This window comes from Agelaius phoeniceus, chromosome 5 (genome assembly GCF_051311805.1).
Source record: "Agelaius phoeniceus isolate bAgePho1 chromosome 5, bAgePho1.hap1, whole genome shotgun sequence".
Lineage (NCBI taxonomy): Eukaryota > Metazoa > Chordata > Aves > Passeriformes > Icteridae > Agelaius > Agelaius phoeniceus.
The window spans coordinates 16,003,424-16,016,540 of NC_135269.1; the positions used below are offsets into that span (position 1 = coordinate 16,003,424).

The following is a 13,117-nucleotide window of genomic DNA, read 5'->3' on the forward strand; positions in this document are numbered from 1 at the left end:
GGTGCACCTGGAGGGGATTGAAGCGGCTGACAGACAGCAGGTGACAGAATCCCTCAGCTCAAGCACCAGGACCATGGATGCTCAAAATGTCCCTTTGGATCTGTTTGCCAACCACAGAACAAGGTCTGACCCTACATTGTAATGTGTGAGGATGCAGTCAGTGAAAAATCCCGTTTACTGTAGCCAGGTGACCTTCAAAAATCAATATGTAACACCACCAGAAGGGCAAAGGGAGCACTCCCTGTTCCTTGAGACAGCTGATGCCTCTTCATGCACATCACTCAAGAATCCTGCAAGGTCCCACAACACAACTTTGAATTACTTCATTGCTGAGAAGACCGTAAGAACAAAGCCAGGAAGGAACTGTGCAACGTTCCTGTACTAAAAGTGCTCAGGTGAATTTTCCTAATGGGTGTGTCCTGAAAAGAGTAGCACCTTGTGCCATTTACCTCCTAAATCCAGCTGATCATGAACAGTTTCTAGCAGGAACTTTAATCCATCCAGGCGTGGAAAGCTTTCCAGTAAGATCTCCACACCAAGCTAGGAAAGCAAAGAATATAATTTCCTTCCCCCTCTTGGCAAAGGAGGCTGGAATTCAGCCTGTAACTAAGAATAAAACATCTCCCGAGGTCTCTGGGATACCCTTTGTAAATAATGCTGCCAGCAGCATGCCATGCATATTTCAGTAACTACTCGATCCTTACTGAATCACACAAAGTTAACCTGCAATGTAACAACACTTGCATGATCTTCCCTTTTAAAAGGAACTACAAAAATTAAGCTACCTGCTTGTGAAAGTGTTTTAGTCCAATATCCAAAGCATTTTAATGCAGATAGAAAAGAGCTTTAAATTGCTCCAGCATAGTCTCAGACCATTTGTAATGAAACAAAACTAACAGGCCCCACAAGACACATGGATTTGATGCTGTCTGTCCCCTGGACATTTAGATTCCGCAGTTCTATTTTATGGTTAATGTTTACTCCATAACAGTAAGTGATTAAGAAATAAACTACGATTTTTTTTTTAATCTGCTCCCCCTCCAAGTATATAAAGCCTTTAACAATCATGCTGAAATTTAGAGATTTAAGACCCAACTTGGTTTGTCTAATAAACAAAACCAAAATCACAACATTCGAGTCTAGGTCCAGAAAAAACCCTTGAATTTTGGATAATCAAATAGAAAATAATATTGTTTTTTGAATTATAAGAACTAGGCACCAGTAACAAGCAAAGAATTTAGTCCCGAAGAGGGAAGGATCTATGGGACTCTTTCTATGCCAGTGGCATACAGAACCTTATTGCTGGCATATTTTTGGCTGGTGGCACAGAGCCAAATGCTCATTCCATTTCCTCTACTCATCAGTAAAACTATGAAGTTCCCTATCAGAAACAGGTCTGGGAATGAACTCCACTTACTCAGCACCTGGACTGAGAAAAGCCAGTGGTGGTAGCTTGCTCACAGCAAGGTGGTGCTAGCGAAATCCCACCAATTCACTCCTACTACTTTGTTTCCAATCTTTAGAAGGACACATCAAGTCTACACTTCCATGCAGTCCATGACAAACACTAAAGGAAAATGCCAGAGTAAGGCAGATAATTTACATACTGAAAGAGTCACTAAGAGAACCAAAGACGCCTGAAAATCGCTTTATTTGTTTGCAAGGTTGTGCGTTACAGCAAGCATAAGCTTAGCTACCATGGACAAAAGTCTGGAAGAACATTTCATGTTGACCATTGAGATACACAGTGAGTAGAACCCCTGTCTGCAAACAACATGCTGTTTTTCTACAACACTGCTGAAACCTAACATTCAGGAGTTACAGATCCTTGATATCCTTCTGGACGTCCCACAGTGTGTCCGCGCTCTTCCTCAGCTGGCTCACCTCATCGTCCTTCAGCTTTTGGTTGATGACACTCGTCAGGCCAGAGGAACTTAGGACAGAAGGAAGGCTCAAGAAGACCTCATTCTGAATGCCATACATGCCCTGTCACAAACAGAAGAGATCAGACACAGGCCTGTCATCACAGATCTGTGGTTGGTTTATGTTGCAGAACTCAAAAACCATCGTTTTACAACCTGCAGAAAAAATTTCAGCCACAATGAATTCAAGAAAATAAATAGTATAGAGCTGTTTCAGAACAAATGCCTGGCAATACCAAACAGCTGATGGCAGAAACCCCACTTTCAAACCTCGCTCTCACTTTAATTCTATACAGCAAGGAGCTGAAAAGATTCAGACACAGGATTAGGATTAGGATTAGGACAGGCCAACAGAGGGAGCTCAGAACCCTTGCTGCAGCAGAGGTTGTGGAGCTGGTACAGACCACATACAGCAGGTTACACCAGCTATAAAAGGACAGTGGCTCCTGCAATCACAGCTGGGGCTCCAAGAACTCTTCCACTTTTACACTGATAACTTCCTTTCAAGGAATCTGCATATGCTACACATAGCAAAGCTTCACACAAAGGTAGTTCTGCACAGAGAACTTCCTTTTCAGCTCCATACTTGTGACAAGAGGTCAGCCTAGAAGAAAGGGCAATAGTAAGCTGCCATTTGAAATTTAAAGTAGTATTTTACAAAGCTTCCTTCATTCAGCACCTTGCTAATAGAGGCTATTTAGCCTGTCCAGAACAAAAAAGAGCCAGAGTGTCCAATCAGCCCCCAGTTCTTACCTTCACCAGAGTAGCAACTGAATGAACCTGGTATAGGTTCTTCAGGATGGTCTCGCAGAGGTCAGCCACACTAAAGCCAATAGCCCAGTTTGTGTATCCCTTTAGTTTGATCACCTCGTAGGCACTAGGAAACATTGAAATACAACTTCATTAAGATGTCTTCAAGCAAGTCACTGCACATTACAAGTCTTAAAACCAGTCAATGTAAGCCATTTAAAAATTTTCAAACTCCTGAAACACACTGTACGTTTTGGAATTAAAATGTCCAAGTTATGTGTTTCAACATTAGAGGATAAAGCATAAAATCTGTATTATCCCCTATGCATAAGAATCCTGTTGTTCTCATAGGATTAGCTGCAAACAAAATTAGCTCCCACCTAGGAAGAGATCCTAGCGTTAAGTAGAAAATGGCACCTATACCTGACAAGCTCTGTTTCAGTCAGGGGCACAATGGAATAGGCAAACATTTAGAGTCAAAGCACCACTACATCCTGAGGTTTTTAGCCAGCATCTGCACATACTTTATCCTAGTGAGTGTATACTCATTTCACAAGAGACTTAGCAACATGTAGTCAGCTGTATGCAAACTCTCCTGCATCCATGAACATTTTCCCCAATTCCAACACTCTGCTCACAGAAACATGCTACCTTTTCTTGGGCTTGTGCCCTTTGAACAAAGTTACCTGTTGAAGAAGCTCCATGTGGGAAAACAAGCACTCACAGCTCAAGTGCTCCAGCACTTAAGTGGGTTTTTTATGCAATAACCTGTTTCCCTGCAGGGTAACAAATCTTACCAGCTGAAATCCTGCATTTCTGTGTTTAAAAAAGCAGCCCCAGTCACTCAAGCAACCCTCTACCTAAGAGGGCATGAAAGCTGCACCAGAAGAGACAGAGTGCAGACAAACTGTTGTCAGCATGGCATCCATCCACATTATCCCTCAGATCATCATACCTTGCAACCACTTGCTTGTGGATCTCCTTCCAGTTCTCAGGATCTTTGTCAGTTCCCATGGCGGGGTTCAGCTCCTGGAGGGAAACCCCTGCCACGTTCACTCCACTCCAAACAGCCACTGCAACAGAGGCAGGACATCAGTGCCAACAGCACCTGGCAACTCCCCCTCCACCTTTCCTAGCCAAAATAATTGGAAACAAAGGAGGAGCAGCCAGAACTACAGCAATGGCTGAGGCAGGTTTTACATTTTTATTTAGCTACAGTTAAATCTCAGAACTCTGGGAGTCAAACGTGAGACTGTTTTAGTACTGGCACTTAAACAAGTCACTTGTAACATGTGACAAGTCAGAGCCTGGAAGTTTCTGAAGTCAGAAACATCAAATTCTAGTAAAAAGGCATATTTTAGCTACCTGGCCTTTTAGAATTGATTTTACTCAAAATGGCAGCATTTGCAGTTTCACTAATCAGTAGGATTAGCCTTCAAGAAGTCTATTCTTATTTACACAAATAAGAGGGCAGCAATATGCAAACTTAGACTATCAAGACAGGAATATGCACCTCTCCCTGCATCCTGGAAGCTCAGAGGCAGGCTGAGTCTCCGTTTTTGGGAAGTAAGCAGGAATGTGGAGTTACTTCAAAGCAAAAGCAGCTGTGACAATGACAAAGGATAAGCTCTGCATGTGCTCAGCCAAACTCTGCTTTCATTGGTATAGAGCTGGCTACAATAATTGCTGCTGTTGATCAGACACTGTACTTAGATCAAATGCAATGGGACAATGAAGAGGTGGCTCCCTTAGAAATACACAGCATGAAAATATAAAGTAGTAACAATGTACATAGATGTTCTGCTGCAGCATTTCGGATTTGGAATACATGAACTGAATTAGGACAGATAAATTTCTTTGATTTCTCATTTTAAAACTATCTTTGCTTTAAACAGCAAGGAGAAAAGTCACAAAATAAGGTAAGGGATAATTTTGTTAGCCTGGATATGGACTGCTAGAATAACAAGCTCAGCTAATGACCTAGCAAGTGCTGATACTGCTTTCAGAGAACTGTGCCAAAGGCTATGGAATCGTACTCCAAAAACTGAGGATAAAGAGAAGCAAGCTGCAGCCTTCACAACACAGCCTCACAAAACTGGCCTTTTCAGCTCAGGCTTCAATCGTACAGCCACAATCATATTTATTAAATATAGGTGGATTTCCTGTACTTCTCTCAACTCTAATCTTCATAAAAATACAGCAAAGTACCAATTACTTGAGCTCAGCTGCAGCTGTTCCTTCAGAATCCTGTAAGAAACCTCAGGCCTCAACCTCTGCTATGGTTTGGCTCATTCCCAGGGAGATCAGAACTGCTCCTTACCACTGGAATCACCGTGCTCTCCCAAGATCCAGCCATGGCAGCTGCTTGGATGGATCCCAAGTCTCTCGGACATCAGATAACGGAATCTGGCCGTGTCCAGATTGCAGCCACTTCCAATCACACGGTTTTTTGGCAGCCCACTCAGCTTCCATGTGATATAGGTTAATATATCCACTGAAAGGAAAAACATGCAGGGCAAATGAAACTCCACTCACACCAAAAATGCTCCCAAAATTTCCTTACTGAGCATAGCAGGGCAATCAGGAGGACTCAAAACACAGTCATGCTCACTGATCAAGGAAGTTTGGATCTGGCAATTTGGGGGATGGAATGGATGCAGTGCTTGAAATTTTAAACAGTATCTTGATGGGTCCTAAGAAAATTTGAGGAAAGTCTTTAGAGATTAGATTCCTACCAGCTAAAGTTGGACACACTTTTTTTGATCACAGTTAAAGCCCTAGGGCATTCAGAACTGGGACTGATCTCATATGGCTAAAACATTCCAGCAATTTCCTGAATAATGCTCCCTTCTAGTTCACCACCACAACAACAGGTTAAACAATTTACAACCAAAAGTCTGAGATTTACATACCCTTTGTAGCTGGTAATTCCTTCAGTTTCATTTCTTGATTTGTGCACTAAGCACTTTCTACATCTACCACCTCTGCAGCATGAAAAGCCAGATGAGCAATGTGCTTTAGCTGCATGTGTTTCTAAAAATACAGTTTTAGGAAAAAACCCAGAGCTAGGTAGGGCAGACAGAAGGATGTGAGCAGAGAGCTCTAATTCACAGCTCAAAGCAACAGCAATAACCATGCTGCAGGAATTGACTCCAACTCTGAGGAGCCAGGCAGTTCTCAGGAGGGAACACATTTGTGTGCCCACATCTGAAATGCATCATTTGCTCTGCTCAGGCACCAAGCACAGCTCACACCTCACCAGTGGCATGTTCCCTACAGCCTAAGCTGGGGCAGGGAAGGGCATCAAGGTTACACACCCAAAGCTCCTTCTCATGGGCTCACAACGACCTTCACTATGTAAGACTAGTGGACAAAACTCCACACACTGAGAAAACAAAGGATTATAAAAATAATTCTGAAAAAGCAACATGCAATTCTCCTCCTGCAGCTGCTGTGCTGGAGAGAAGTCAACAGGCTGAATTCAGCTTTGCTAGAACAAGAACAGCCTGATCTTTGTCTCAGTTTGGTTTTCAGGTAAGTGCTTAGAACTGCTGCAAGTCACTCTATTTGCTCAGAATACTGGCTGACTGTACACCAGATCATCACTCATCCCCCAACAGAGCATGCAATGGTTCCACTTTGCCAGGTTTTCTTTAAAAGCAGTGTCACTTCATCACCACAGTTCTTCAGTAGAGGTTTCAGATGTTGAATTAAGCAAAGACAACCCTACAGGGACACCCAACAAAGCACACCAGAATATTTACAGTTACCTTTAGACAGCCAAATATCCAAGCTGTCTCAGTGCAATGAGATACTTGCAAGTGAACAGACAAATATGCATAATTAACTCTTTTTCCTGTTTTAATTGAACTGTGGAGTACAGACAGCCCTTGTTTCACCATAGGCTTCAGCATGCAAATGCTTTTTTCTGAAAATATAGCCACAACGATAGGGCAAGTTCTTCATGCTGAAAAACAGCCCTATCCTATCCAGACACAAAAGCTTCCATTAGAGAGAAAAAATTTAAACTTCCTACTGCTTAAGCCAAAGTATGCAAAGAACTTAAGTATTTATCACGAAGCACTCTTCTAAAATGGACACGACAAGTTCTGAATAAAAAGAGCATCAGAAAGTACAGAGTATTTGTCTGTACTGTCAGATGTCCACAAAAAGCTATTAAGTTCCAACAATTTGTATTTGAAGAGATTTTCTGAGAACCAACTAATGTTTTATCTTGTCAAACCAAATCTGTATGTCATTAGGAGAAGAGTGCATTACCTGGGTTGGAAACCACCAGGATGATGCAGTTGGGGCTGTACTTGACAACCTGAGGAACGATGTTTTTGAAGACATTCACATTCCTCTGCACCAGGTTGAGGCGACTCTCTCCCTCCTGCTGACGGACTCCTGCAGTCAGCACCACGATCTTGGAGTTGGCAGTGACAGCATAGTCTAACCAGAGCACAGGGGAGAAGATACAAGAGTGTGTTTAAAATAACTCTACTAATTCCAGTAGCATTGTGTTAATACAGGAGTTAGAGGGAGCTTCTGCATTCAAACCCAAAACCCAAAGCATCAGTTTGAAAGCCAGCAACATCTCCTAACATTGACCTGATATATCAATACCTGGGTGTTGAGAGTCCATTTAGCCATTCTGACTCTCATTTCCACTATGAAAAAATTACTATTTCTTCTACATAGAGTTTCACTAAAATCAATTTTACTAAACAAGCCCCAAATTGTTAAGAGATGTAAGAGAGCCCAGCTTAAGAGCCACTCCCATTATGGTATTCATCTGAACTCACCCCAACTCACACACTTCACCTTATTCAATGCCAAATCCTAAGAATTCTTTAGGACTGCACAACTAATTCTCCACTATTAAGCAAAGTCACAAAATATGAGTATTAAACCAAAGAAACTGAAGTGCACCTTTGTCTGCCACGATCTTGTGAGTGTGAAGGAACACGCTCCCATGCTGCAGGTCCATCATTTCTCCTTTTAGTCTGTCTTCCATAACATCAACCAGAGCAAGCTCATCACAAAGACCCTAAAAACAACAAAATGTGGAGTCAATGAAGCAGTTCACATGCATTTTAAAGTTAACCCAGAGCAGAGCTAAACTACATTTTAAAGTAAAATGTTTCCCCCATCTGAAAGCATCTCTTCTCCAAATAAACCAGCACTATCTTGGTGTTCTGATGCATCTCATGAAGTCAGAGGCTACTATAGCACAGATTCACAAAACCCACTCAGACTTTCCAAAAAAGGTATCATTTGTGGAGACTTTGAGTGCACAGCCAACCCTTTGCTAGAAAAGCACTTCTTAATTTAGTTATTATCTTTGGAAAAAAGTTGCATCTTTCAGAGTTGTGGCAAACCCTCTAAATCTATCCAGCTAACGGGCCTGTTTTAAATATTTAAATATCTGAAAGAACACATTGTCTAATTATCAAATAAGTGTTCTCTTTCAACATGCCATCAGTCAATTCATTTCACAAAAATATACAATGAGAACAAACCTTCTCAACACTGAAATTGAGAGAAAAAGGATTCTTTAGCTATTTTTCTCTACAGGAGCTACTGTGTCATATTTATGTTGCAGAACAGATTTAGCTCCCATTTCTAAATCAGTATGGTAACATCAATGACTTGTCTCTAACTGAGCAGGAACTAAATAACTAATGTGGAAGTTTTAGCGTCAAGCAAATTTATACAGTTAATACCACACCAACAAACTGAAATCAGTATTAGAGCCAAGCATTTTGCACAAGTCAAACCCACATCATACTGGTTGGCAGTGGCTGAACACGAGCCAGCCCAGCTGGCCAAAAAGGCCAAAGGCATTCTGGCTGTATCAGAAACAGAGTGGCCAGCAGGACCAGAGCGGTGACTGTCCCCCTGGGCTTGGCACTGGTGAGGCTACACCTCAAATCCTGTATTCCCTCACTACAAACATATTGAGGGACTGGAGCGTGTCCAGAGAAGGGAATGGAGCTGGAGAATGGAGCTGGAGCATCAGGAGAGGCTGAGGGAGCTGGGGGCCTCAGCCTGGAGAAAAGGAGGCTCAGGGGAGCCCTACTGCTCTCCACAACCCTCTGACAGGAGGGGGCAGCCAGGTGGGGTTGGGCTCTGCTCCCAAGGAACAAGGGACAGGATACACCCTGTGCCAGGAGAGGTTTAGATTGGATAGGAGGAAAAAATTCATCACCAGAAGGGTGGTAAGGCTGCCCAGAGAAGCTGTTGGGTCACAATCCCTTGATGTGTTTATAAAACTTTTAGATGTGGCACTTGGAGACACGCTCTGGGTTAATGGTTGGTCTCAATGATCATAAGAGATCTTTTCCAGCCCAAATGATTCTATTACATTATTATAATTCAGTTACAAGAACCAGATGGTTTTATTATGAAAACATTTTATACTGCAGCTTATAGTTGTGAAAGAGTAAAAGCAGAAGCCTGACAGAAATAAACTCCATGTCATCATCCATGCTTGAAGAATTTAAAACCAGTTCTTATTCTAGGTTTGGTGCATACTTTTCATTAACAGTAAAACTTTGTGCCTAGCTATCTGACAAGGCAGTTTGACCCTGCTTAGAGAAGTGCATTAAATGAATGCTGAATTGTGGTTCAATTTGTGGTAACATCACCTGGCTCCCCCACAGGTTACATCAAAAACAACTGATTTCAGACCATGACAGGCAACCATGTGCTTAAAAATCGTTATATATAAAAACCCACATGGAGCTATCACTGTTTTTCCATTAAATTTCTTCTTTACTTATTTGTTTTAAAAACTATTTGCCACTTTCACATCAGTTTCGCACTTAGTTTCATTGTGCCCTGTTCCTTCTGTCAGTTTTTCTTTGCTCACAGGGTTCATGAATATCAGCAAGTGAAAGGCCTTACTTTTTTTTTTTTAATATAATTAAACATGCATTAAAACATGCATCCTCAGGGTAATACACTGGAGGGTCATCTACAAACAAATTACAGTTGGTTTATTCATACAAGCAAGATTTTTCATCGGACTGTGAACTATCTGATTTAAGATCTGCCCCTGCAAGGGTGCAGGGCATATCTGTTGGTGCCTTCTTTAAAAAAAAAAAAAAGTCTGCAGTTTCTACCTGTCTTTTCAAATTTAATGAATTCACAATATTCTCTAAAAACAAAGTGCAAAGTACAAGACATCCTCATTGATTAATAAGTCTTTACTTTGCTCAAAGACTGCACCATGAGATTTGACAAACATATCCCACAAACCAGCAGCAGGAAAAGTCATAATAACCTCCAAGTTCAGCCCTCTGTTTTTAGTTATTTAAAAACTAGCTAACACATCTCTGGAAAAAAAAAATAAAGTCATATAAACAAGGAAAAAGGGCTTAAGAGAAATCAAGAAGCTGCTGAAGGGGATAGCAGTATTTTCAGCTACTAGAGCACATATTCTTTAAAAGAATAAAAGCATACACTCTTGATTGCTATCCTATATTTCACCCAGATTTTTGCTCTGTCCCCATTCTTTGCCCAGCAGAGCTCCCTCACCAAGCAAACTCCAGCTTTGTTGGGGAAGAATAAAAAATTAAGAAGAGAATGAGAAGTTTGGTAGGGGCTGCGGAGTCATTCCTACCTACATTTTCCCAGCAGCCTGGAAAATCATTCTGCCTAATGAGACATTTACTGCTAAACAAAGACAGAAAAGTGAGAGAACAAGGAGAGGTTGAATGTGGAGGTCAGGCTTGTAGGTCACTGCTAGCTTACCCGAGCTGCTAATGATTCATTCCTGTGCCAACCTCCCAAATGTCCCACCTTTTCCTAAGACAGGCAGTGCAGAGCACGACAGCACGCAGGCTTGGGGAGCACGCTGTCCTTGAGCCGTACCTTTCCAAGGACGCTGATAGCAGCGGCCATCCCAACCTGGCCCACCCCCACAACCGTGATCTTGTTGTTGGGGACCTTGGCTCCCTCAGCAATGGGGCTGATCAGCTGGTCCTTGACGGTGGCCATAGTCTTCTGTGAGGAGAGACGGAAAGATGTGGATCAGAGCAGGCCAGAGGGAGCTGAAGGCATTTTCTGAAGGGAGGAGTCACCTGCCACAGCCTACGTAAAGCAGCTCCGGGCACGCTGCCCTTGCTCGCGGGGCTCCTTCCAAGCCACGAGTCACCCCTCACCACCCACACAGCTCTAGGTGCCTGCCCTCCCTGTGCCCGGCCAGGGGCTGGCAGCACACCCCGCTACCGCCGTTCCCAGAGCCGCCCGCCAGAGGTGAAATTCCATCAGCGCTGCCGAGCCCTGGGCATTCACCTCTCGGCACACCGGGGCTCCGGGACGGGACTCCACGAGCCAGCCGGGCCGCAGGGAGCGGGCTGGGATTTCCCCGGCTCCTCTCCTCGGGCCCCCGAGGCTGCCCGAGGCCCAGGGCCGCGCCAGGGCAGTCAGGGGCCACGGCGGCACCGGGGCGCCCTGAGCACAGCCGGGGACCAGCCCCGAGCCACCGCCCGGCCCCGGCCACCCCAAACCTGCGGGAGCCGCAGCCCAGCTCGGGCCATCGGGCCATCCCAGACCCCAACACTCAGAGCCCGCAGCCCGGCTCCGGCCAACCCAAACCCAAACCCCCGGGAACCGCCGCCCGGCTCCGGCCATTCCAGACCCCAACCTGAACCCTCGGGAGCCCGGCCCGGCTCCGGCCACCTCAGGCATCACCCGCTGGCCACGCAGGGATGCTCGGCGCGCGGCAAGGCCGAACCCCGGCGGGATCAAGTGATGGGCCGGCTGGGCGGCCACCCAGCACCCCGTGTCCCGGAGCGGGGTCTCCCCGTACGCACCGGTCAGCGGGAGCAGCGCAGAAGCGGCGAGGGGAGCGCGGAGCTCAGGCAGGGAGCGCTCCGGAACGGAAGGGGCGCGGGGCTCAAGCAACGAGCGCTCCGCAACAGAAGGCGAGCCGGAGCAGCTCGGGGAGAGCGGGGCTCAGGGCTCGGGGCTCAGGCAAAGACCGCTCCGCAGCGGAAGGGGCGGGCCCGGCGGCGCGGCTGGGGGGAGGCGGCGGCCGCGCTCAATCCCCGCCAAGGACGGAGCCTCAAGGATGTCGCTGCTCCGCCCCGGTCCCGCAGTGGTGCAGGGCCGGCGCTGGTGGCTCGTCCCTGGAGCTGTGTCCCCGGGACACCGCTGGGCGCGCCGCCGGGAGCAGCGATGCTGCCGGGGCCAGGGGTGGCCGTGCGACACTGGTGGCCTCGGCAGCTCCTCTTCCACAGGGAACAACGGGGCTGTTGGTCCCTGGTGTCACAGAGCCGCAGGCTTGGCCAGAATCGCTGCAGTCGATATAACATATGCAAAAGTAAAGCATTTTACCTGATCTTTCGGGGAGAACTTGCTCAAGTTGGGGATGTCTCCTCAGTCAGGGGTATCTGATTTTTGCGCCCGCTGATTTCTGCCCCGGGCCTGACTCCGGTTGGATTTTTGGTGGTTGGACGAATCCTGCCTGGAGACACGGAGCGATGCCCCGGCAGGAATAAGGGAGGTAACCCGAGGCAGGCCAACAAAGAGTGTAATCTGAGCAGAGCCACCGCCACTGCGCCTCCTCCCTCTCCCTCGGTCTCGGCCAGACCCAGCACACTCTTTCGCGAAATCCTAGTAGGGCATCCCTTAAAGATGGTAATAAGCGTGAATGTAGTTCAATGCCTTGTTAAAGTAGGAAGCAAATCCGACACTGTAAGTAGCAATAAGAGTCAGATGATATTTTCCTTTTCCTCATACACGCAGAACACACAGACTGAAAATCTGGGTGTACAATCGGCCACTGCTGCTGAGCAGAGAAGGAAGGGATTTCTTGGAATTCCTCCAGGACCAAAGCAAGCAAAATACAGGATAACAGCAAACAGAGTTTGTTTCATCTAGTGATCTAACATTACATCTTCCTAGCCGTAAAGGAAGAAAGTAGAAGCACAACACTGAATGGTATGCAATTAGTTCCAGTGGGGAAGAAACCAGAAAGCTTTAGGTTCCCCATCACACATGATTTAGTCTCTCTCACAGGAGGGAAAACAGAACAGTGGATTCCAGAGTCCTCCCAAATAAGTCACTGGGTTAAATGGGACTAGGCAGAGAGCCTAGCCCTGCCTGCCTATGACTATGGCTGCCCTTTTTTTATTCTGTTGCTGCGTCTGGTTTAAAGTTGTATCGATTTTTTTTTCCAGATATTTTGCCAGGTTTAGTAATAACTGGATTAATTCCCCATGGCTCACCAAGCAGCCAAACAAATGATGGTGGGAGCATGGTGGTGAGCAAAGGATGAAACATGCTTTTCTGGGCAACAGATCAGTACAGATCCATGCTGGCTTTAAATCACTGTGTAACCGTGGCCTGCTTTGCTTCTACGCATTTTTTTGCAAAAGGTCCCCTGCAGGGAAAGAAATGGGTTAAGCCATCCACATGACACTTCAGGTAGCAGC

General features: G+C 45.5%; 1 protein-coding gene across 2 annotated transcripts; it reads right to left on the reverse strand.

The window, feature by feature from the left end:
* Positions 1 to 1,632: 1,632 nt before the first annotated feature.
* On the reverse strand, positions 1,633 to 12,218 carry LDHB (lactate dehydrogenase B). 2 transcript variants are annotated; one of them, XM_054631268.2, is made up of 8 exons: positions 12,018 to 12,218; positions 10,551 to 10,682; positions 7,605 to 7,722; positions 6,951 to 7,124; positions 4,993 to 5,166; positions 3,628 to 3,745; positions 2,676 to 2,799; positions 1,633 to 1,986 (listed from the first exon to the last, which is right to left on the reverse strand). In XM_054631268.2, the coding sequence occupies exons 2-8, from the start codon at positions 10,674 to 10,676 to the stop codon at positions 1,819 to 1,821; spliced, it is 1,002 nt and encodes a 333-aa protein (XP_054487243.2). In that variant the 5' UTR covers positions 10,677 to 10,682; positions 12,018 to 12,218; the 3' UTR covers positions 1,633 to 1,818. The 2 variants fall into 2 exon arrangements, with proteins under 2 accessions (XP_054487243.2, XP_054487242.2); XM_054631267.2 differs by lacking the exon at positions 12,018 to 12,218 and adding an exon at positions 11,495 to 11,688.
* Between the last annotated feature and the right edge of the window lie 899 nt (positions 12,219 to 13,117).